The 8,921-nt window shown below is 35.6% G+C and overlaps 2 protein-coding genes across 2 annotated transcripts; one reads left to right on the top strand and one right to left on the bottom strand.

The window, feature by feature from the left end:
* Nucleotides 1–6,975: 6,975 nt before the first annotated feature.
* Nucleotides 6,976–7,619, top strand: LOC102699334. Its single transcript, XM_040526539.1, has 2 exons — nucleotides 6,976–7,170; nucleotides 7,302–7,619. Exons 1-2 carry the CDS (start codon nucleotides 7,155–7,157, stop codon nucleotides 7,595–7,597), a joined length of 312 nt encoding a protein of 103 aa, XP_040382473.1. The 5' UTR covers nucleotides 6,976–7,154; the 3' UTR covers nucleotides 7,598–7,619.
* A 385-nt stretch (nucleotides 7,620–8,004) lies between these two features.
* On the bottom strand, nucleotides 8,005–8,559 carry LOC102722887. The gene is made up of 2 exons (XM_015840394.2): nucleotides 8,371–8,559; nucleotides 8,005–8,291 (listed from the first exon to the last, which is right to left on the bottom strand). The coding sequence occupies exons 1-2, from the start codon at nucleotides 8,518–8,520 to the stop codon at nucleotides 8,049–8,051; spliced, it is 393 nt and encodes a 130-aa protein (XP_015695880.1). The 5' UTR covers nucleotides 8,521–8,559; the 3' UTR covers nucleotides 8,005–8,048.
* Nucleotides 8,560–8,921: the final 362 nt, after the last annotated feature.

The following is an 8,921-nucleotide window of genomic DNA, read 5'->3' as shown; positions in this document are numbered from 1 at the left end:
TTATGTAAAAACTTTTTATAAAAAGTACACCATTTAAATGGTCGGAAAACGTGTGCACACAAGCGGATGATTAATCTGAATCAAAAGAACACAAACTATTAGGGTATTATATATGTTTCCCACAAAGTATTGGCTGATATCGATAGGATATCGGGTCAGGTACTGAGCGGTACCTATATATAAGTACCAATTTGGTACTTGATAGCTCGCTTTTAGATCACAAAAGAATAAATATATAAAATCGTTATTCACAAATTATTCTTCGTTTACAAATATACCGTTGAACTTTTCCATGAAAAAAAAATCAAACAATCATCTCATGTTGTTTAAGTACTGCACAACGATGATCAGGGACGGAACCAACCACGAGCCACACCTAGGGCTCAAAATCAATTATCTTTTTCTAAATCTCTATAAATTTAATATTTTTTAAAAATTTGTACAATATTTATATACAATTTGGATCACAGACCTAAGGCTTAAGCCCAAGCTGCTCTAGACCTGGATCCGCCCTGTCGATGATTATAATTTTGCCTAACATATATCTCGATCTAGATGCATGCCATTCCTAGCTTTGGACAATGCACCGTAAGTGTGTATGCTTGTTCGTTTGGTGATGCATGCATGCAAGCCATGGTTGAATGTTGACAAATGTCACCCCAAGTCGTCTATGAGCTGTACGTGGATGGATGGATTCAGCCTCGATCATAGTCATAGATATGTCGGACATTGTTGAACATGAGTGAACCAGTTAGCCGAACAGACACTCCATGGATATACAGATAGATTGGTCAGCTGTTCGGTTACTGGTTTTGTTGACGATTATCGTTTGATAATTCGGAAAGCGTGTGTATATGAAATAACCATATTAAAAAAAACATAGCTTATGTGACTATCGGATCTGGTACCAATAGTTTATTTGATATTTCTAAAAGTATTAGATTTGATATTTCTAAAAGTATTAGATTGGTCAGCTGTTTGGTTACTGGTTTCGTCAAGATGTGACATTTGTTCTGTGAGGTCGTGAGGATGACCTCTAGCAGGTGTTGATGGGTCAATAATTTGCTGCTACGTCTAGACAACCTGTAACAATCTTGATGCGACTTTCACAACCATGAAGGATGGATTCAGAAGCTAGTTACACCAGATTTCAAGTGTTCAAATGAGGCTCAGTGTGTGGTTGACCATAGATGTTGTTCAACTTCATTGGCATGTACATGGGATCATCGTAAAAAAAAATGATTCAGATAGCCAAAAGTGTCCAAAGTGGTTTGCAGAGCGACCATAACTATTTCTACGATTTAAATAATTTACACAATATATATACAGTTGTTGGTAAGCTGAGCGGTTCAACTGAAATAATCATTATCATAGTTACACGTAGGTAGACATCGCTGCTATAGAAACGACCTTTCGTGTCGCCAAATGGGATCTCCTATAGTACTGCAGGCTGACATGTGGGCCCTATGACTGTGGGGCCCACATATCAGCCTGCAGAGGATCCTGATTCTCGTGCCGCCGGTTAGAAACCATCTGTGTTGGATATAGACTCGACGCAAAATCTTCGGTACTGATGAGAGGTCATTAATGACGGTTTGGACACCCAACACAGATATCACCTGCCGGACTTATTTTGATGGCTATATACTACACCGATGAAAGTACTATCTGTGTCAGGTATGCTCTAGACCCCAACATAGATAGGAGTCATCCGAACTACTACCTCCATTTCATAATATAAGATATTTGACTTTTTTGGTTGCAACGTTTGACCATTCGTCTTATTTAAAAATTTAGTACAGATATAAAAAATGACAAGTCGTGCTTAAAGTTCTTTTGATAATTAATAAAGTAAGTCACAAGCAAACTAAATAATATTTCAATAATTTTTTGAATAAGACAAATGGTAAAAATTATAAAAAAAATCAAACATTTTGCGTTATGAAACGGATGGAGTAGTTCTTTTGCTGCGCGGGTGCCTTGGGTGGGGCCTATTAATGTTGAATTTTGGGGAATCAGCACTAATAGCCCCGACGGATTTAACTCTTTCTGTGGTAGTGCGTATGTGTGCAATCAAATTAGAAGCTCATATTCTAATTTTCAGCGCAGCAGTTTTCTTTTGGACTATACGCATCCAGTATATATCCTGCTCATTTTTGTAAAAAAGATCCAGCAAATATATTGGTATTTCTACAATTACATTCTTTTTAACCAGTCAATAAGTTTTCATCACTAAAATCTTACGCCTGCTTTCTCAAACTTTTTCTATTTAGTTTAACCAACTTTCTCCATCTAGTTACATAATATAATACTTGCAGTATTGGACAAGAATATGGTCAAACTTTTAGAAATTTAACTAAATTTTTTTTAAAATATTTACTTATAAGAATAGAGACTATGTAAGAATAATACTAAAAGGTATTTCAATACACCTATATATTTATATTGATATTACTATAGATATTAATAGAAAATAATGGTAAAATTTGTTTTTTTACCGTGTCATCGTAAAAATGATAATTACGACGGAACCAGCGGGAGTACGCTCAGCTCCGAAACATTTTATATTGTAGAACGGAGGGAGTAGCTAATAGCTACTTAGCAGCTGGGTCATGAACCACATCGATCAACTCTAGTTAAATAATCAATTGTGCCTAACCATGAGATGATGCATGCGTGAAGGGATTCATCACTTATTGTCACTCTCCCGCTGACGCCGCTTAATTAATTCCGAGATAATCAAACTCACACTCCACGTATCCATGATTAAGCTACAGCAACTAGATTGGTCGTTGCCTTGGCTAAAAGGAGAAGAAGAGACTAGGCTTCCACGCAATTACCTGAACAAATAATGCAATCCCTCCTACTACTACTACTACTACTACTACTACTACTACTACTATATATATATATATATATATATGCGCGCGCGCGTGTCAACCATAAGATAGTTTAATTCCTTTCTTTCAATACAAAACGGTTGCACAAGTATAATATATGTTAAGAGTAAATTTTACAAAAGTACATATTTAGAAATGTGATATTAATCCTAGGTCTTCCCTGTATAGTTTTGTTAAAAAGAATGATGCTTAAGTTGTAGTTATGTGACCAAATATGATAGTTTCAAGATACATAAACTTAAAATATAGATAGTTTTGTCACAAATTTATCCCTAAATCTAATTTTATATTAGTATGGCTTGAAGCTATAGCTTTATAATTATTTTGTCAAAGTACTCTATATACAAAATGTACTCTATATACTAAGAACGCACTTCTTAGGACAGGCCAGCTATGTCATTTCAAATGTCCAAAATCTAAATTAATAGCAAACCATTTAATTATATGTATCCACAAAATTTTTATGTTAAATGTGCTGCACAGTAAAATAAAATTTTTATGACTACTAGATAAATGCACATGTTTTGCAACCAAAAAATCAAATCAAATTATTAGTTAAAACAAAATTTCCATGAAATATGTTGCATATCTTCTTTTTATGATAATATTCAACTTAATTTAATTTTATATGTGGCTATACATTTAGTTTTGATTGATTGTTATAATACTAAGAAATTCAAGTGACAATTTACAAAAATTATTACCATCACTGCGTTATTTTAAAAGAGTATGAAAATGGAGCATCAAGGCAATATCATATACTCTAAGAGTCGGTTATATATGTACGCTATAACACTTATCCAACATGTTACAGTACTAGCACAAATTGTTCCCCAGTCACAATTACTATATGTCCATATTTAGGTGCATGATAGGAAAGGAAAAAAAAATCATGTTATAGATTTGTAATCAGCTTTGGAACGGATTCCAAAAGGTTGTCTGTGTATAAGAGATGGATCAGATATTAATGGTGTAGTATATATGTAACAATTGTACGGATATGCTATCATATTGATTATAGATAGCATGTTAATTTCTAGAACTATTGAACTAGTTTTTAATACAAATTCAAAACGACTAAAATGCAATCAATTTAAGTAAAGCTAAATGAAATTCTTCCTCACTTTAACAAACTTTAATGTATCGCTGCCTATTTTTACAAACCTCACTCTGTTTTTTATCTACTTTTATAAATTTTAATATATTTATGGTTAAAACAGAAGTCTTAATAGGACAATGAGCTGGGGGAAAATATTTTAATACGGAGTAACAATAACAACAATGAAATAGCTAAACACAATAGAAACCTACATATATATATTATAGATTAATAAAATCACAAAAAGACAGTTTATTTCTAGAGTACCGTCTAGCTTCATGTGTATGTAAAAATCAGCATTTTCGCAGGTGAGCAGTCAACCTTCCTAGGATAATCAAAATTTCCAGCGATCACTTGACGCGCCCACATATAAAAATGAATTTTCGTATTTTGATCTTTTTAAGGTACTGAAACAAGACCAAAAATATTTTTATTTCTAGCCAGCACCTTACATGCATTCAGAGGCCCATATTATATTACAAGCCACACTATTCTTTTCACCGAAATATATACGTGTGTTACTTATGAGATTTAAACCCAAGATCTCACCTCCACCCATACCAATCCTTACCACTATATTATCAGATTATTATTATTATTATTATTATTATTATTATTATTATTATTATTATCATCATTATTATTATTATTATTATTATTATTATTATTATTATTATTATTATTGACTTTACATTGTCTAAAATTGTCATACTTTGTTGGTTCTATAAATAAAAATATAGTCAATTACAAAGCTATATATCTGGTCAAGCTCTATATGAAACTTTCATATAGAACGTAACTTCATCGGGGTTCGTTTAAAACGTTGATATGATATTTGTAAAAATAAATCTGAGGTGTTATAATGAGTATTTGAGTCTCTAGATAATCTCAAATGAAAGAATTGTCAATTAAAAAGTTTCATATCTTGTCAAGACCTAAAATTTTAATATAAAGTTATCTTCTTTTTTTTTGAGCACGAATATAAAGTTATCTTCATCCAACTTTATATGAAAAAGTTATGTGTAGATATGTATTTTTTTTTTCAAATTTGATTACTGCAAACAGCCTCTTAAGGGCCTCCATGATTTAGCTATTTTTCCATACGACTGACTGAATGACTCGCGTGGATAATCGATTTTCACAAACGGAGCATGGAGACTCCCACAAGGTTAGAACCAATCACATCGCAGACTAGCCCTCTAACGGCCCATATAGGATCTACAAGAATCTGCTAAAAGGATCATTTATGCGCTACTATTGAGAATCAAACCCCTTAATTAAAGCCGTAAAATGGAATGGTAAAAATAGATATTTTAACAATACGGGAGAGACGGGAGGGGATTTAACTTTTTGCCACTTTTAAAAATGAACGATAACAGATTTACCACTCACTGTCTATGACATATGGTTCTTATGTGTCGATGACATGTGGACCTAATAACAAATTTGTTATGATCCAATATAAAAGTGATAAAAAGGTAATTATTCTATACGGGATCACGATGATACATATCGTCGTTGTCGTCACAGTGCGAGAGGCTGAGACAAAAGCAGAGGCTGAGCAGGTACGTAGCGTAAGAGCCACAAAACCATAGTACGCTGGCTAGCTGAGCTCGATGCATCGATGGGTCCAAGTCCAACACATAGAAAGCGGTGTGGACAAATGCATGGCCTTAAATTCTTCTGTTTCGTCTCCTCTCCTCTCGACCCATCGTTTTCTATGTGCTGTACCTCCTTTTCTGCAACCGCATTGCTCTCTGCCTTTTCTTTTGGGAACGATGGAAACATTGCTTACCGCTGGACGCAATACCACACTAAACTGATGGTTTTATTTACATAAAAATTTATGTGAATTTAAAAGTTTTCTCGGTTTAACCCGCGATGGTTCTCACTTCTAATCGTATGATAAATAAACCATACCTTATGATTACCACGATAAACCACACGCTTACTACTGTAAAACCACGACCGAACCATCTCTATCAGGGATTTTCATTTTTTTTAAATCAACCAGAGGCATCTTTCGCGTCAAACATTGACAACAACCATGAAAAAACTTATATTTTGTATTTGTTGTTTTTTTTGAGATAAAATTTATCATGGTTTTTACTATAGTTCTGCTATCGCAAGGGATCGGTAACGAATACTACCTCTGTCCCAAAATAAATTCATTTTTAAATTTTTTATTTTACCTTTGACTCTTCATCTTATTGAAATTTTTTTACGATTAATATTTTCATTTTTATTAGATGATAAAATATAAATAATACTTTATATGTGACTAATTTTTTTATAAGATAGAATATCAAACGCTGGACACACAAATCAAGAAATAAAGTTTTTAGGAAGACAGTAGTAGATTGTACGGTTTTGGTGAACCCTGTATAGAAGAAGAAGCAACCGTGTTGTTCTCTGCCTTTTCTTGGGCATAATGAAACTCGGGAAGCCATGGGAAGGAGCTGGCTCACATTCTAGGCAGGCAGGCATCAGGCCCGGCCCAACGGCTATACCCCATTTTATTTTTCCTTTCGATTATGTTTATAAGCTAAAATTTAAAATTTTATTATTAAATTTAGAGTAGATTTTAAATCTTTTATCGTAGCTTATATTTTAGCCTCGACTTTTAGATCACTAAAAACACATATGTAAAAGTTTTATTTATAAATTATTTTTATTTGTAAATTTTTTTATTGGATTTTTCTCCGAGAACAACTAAACCGAGTATAAAACATGCCCTCCAACCGCAAAACCGGGTATATCACATCCCTCAATTGCTTAAACCGGTGCAAATCAACTACCAGGTAATATTGTGGGTGGTTTCGTCCGACGTGGCGGATTGACCTCGGTCAAAAAGCCGAGTCAGCATGGTAGTTAGGAATAAAAGCACACACCTACCATTCTCAGCGACTTAGGCGGCAGCGGCGGCGGAGGCGAAGGCGCCGGCGGCGGCAGTGAGCTTGAGCAGCGCGGGCGGATATGGCCAGTTATCATAGCGAGGCATCTTCCGCTTCTTCTTCCCGTCGCACATCAGCCTCGCCGATACCGTATCGCGTGGGGCCAATGGAGTATCAACCTCCGGTGTTGTGTAGATGCAAAGCGAAGGCGGCACGATGGATCTCGTGGAGCCGTGACAACCCGGGGCGACGATACTACAAATGTCGCAATGCTCGAGTAAGTTTTTATTTTGATTCTCTTTGTTTTTTATTTTGATTCTCTTTGTTGGATTGGATTTCTCGTTGGGACTGATTTCTAGGGTTTGTGACCCCAGGATGGTGGATGCGATTTTTTTGACTGGCATGAAGGGCCAACAAGCAGTTTTCTTAGAGATCTGTTGAATGATTTGCGCGATGCGGTGTGGTCACTAAGGAGGGAGAAGGATGAACTTGTTGTTGCTGTTAGGGAAGGGCAAGCCATGGCTCGTGATGTAGATGCAGCTAGGAGGGAGTTGGCAGCGTTGAAGAAGCATGCTGCTGAGACCGATGCAAAATTGGTTCTGTTGAAAGAACAAAATCGTAGGCCAGAGAAGGATAGGTGCATGCTTTTTTTTGTTTTACTGGCAATCTGTGGTCTGTTTGTCATGGTTTGGGTGATGAATTGAGTAGTATGAGTGAATGTTATTAAATGAAGAGTGTACATATACAAGTTATGTATCATAAAGTTGGGCAATTCATCACATAATAATATGCCATAAGTCTGGCATAAGTTGGGCAATTCATCACATAATAATATGCAATGAGTCCGGAATGTAACAAACTTAATATCTTGCCTTTAAGTCTGGCAATTACATCACTAAATCAGCCATAGTCTGGCCATAAGTCTTACATTACATGACATATAGCAGCACACATACTTCAAGTCTGGCAATATAATGCCTCAGAACCTAACATGAAGTCTGTCAACTCACACAAAAGTCTAGCATTAAGTCTTGCAAAACATCCCAGGAACTTCAAGTCTGGCAATACAATGCCTTAGAATATTACACATAAGATAACATAGCAAATGGCAACACAGTTTGCAACAGATGGCATCATAGCCTTCAACAAATGGCATCATAGTTTGGCAGATTCCCATGGAGGTATAAGTAGCAGTGGACCAGGAGTAGGTTTCTTTCCCTTGCCATTTCCTGGTTCTTGAGCTGATACAGAAACAGAAGCTTTCCCAGACTTGATCTGTACTGATGCACTTGTCGATCCCTGGGATCCTAGTACAATGGCTTGCAAATTGACAGTAGCGGAACCACCTTGATGTGTTGCAACTCTTGCTGTTGCATTGACCCTAACAACTTGGAGTGCCTACAATATTTCAGAATTAGGTAAATGAATAAATGGTTTATTGTGCTATGAATGTAAAATTGACTGACGCTTGACTAACCTTTTGGTTGCTAGGAATTTTTGTCTTTGGCATGCTTGCAGCACTGATGGTGGCAGATGCAGCTGACTTCCTCTTCCTGCTTTGAGTTGAGCTCTGTGGTGTGTTTGATAGCACTATATGTTGGTCTGGGTTTGGAACTTGCTGAGGCATTGAAGTGGTACTACCTTCACCATTATGCTTATCACAAGTAGATCTGTTGTGGCCTACTTGCTTGCATTTCCTACATCTAATGATTGTTCCAATCTTGCATAATGAAACTACCTATCTCTGGGCATAATGAAACTCGGGAAGCCATGGGAAGGAGCTGGCTCACATTCCAGGCAGGCATCAACTACCTACTACCTAGCTAGCATCAGGCCCGGCCCAACGGCTATACCCCATTTTATTTTTCCTTTCGATCATGCTTATGTGCTAAAATTTAAAATTTTATTATTAAATTTAGAGTAGATTTTAAATCTTTTATCGTAGCTTATATTTTAGCCTCGACTTTTAGATCACTGAAAACGTATATGTAAAAGTTTTATTTATAAATTATTTTTTATTTGTAAATT

The sequence above is a fragment of the Oryza brachyantha genome, chromosome 8 (assembly GCF_000231095.2).
Source record: "Oryza brachyantha chromosome 8, ObraRS2, whole genome shotgun sequence".
Classification (NCBI taxonomy): domain Eukaryota; kingdom Viridiplantae; phylum Streptophyta; class Magnoliopsida; order Poales; family Poaceae; genus Oryza; species Oryza brachyantha.
Note: the sequence above shows the minus strand (reverse complement) of the source record. Positions and strands in the feature narration are given on the sequence as shown.

Bases quoted from the DNA above. Each gene is read 5' to 3' on its own strand.
- LOC102722887 (XM_015840394.2), bottom strand. From the start codon at position 8,520: ATGCCTCAGCAAGTTCCAAACCCAGACCAACATATAGTGCTATCAAAC. The intron at 8,292-8,370 runs GTTAGTCAAGCG...GAAATATTGTAG, and splicing joins AAATTCCTAGCAACCAAAAG to GCACTCCAAGTTGTTAGGGT.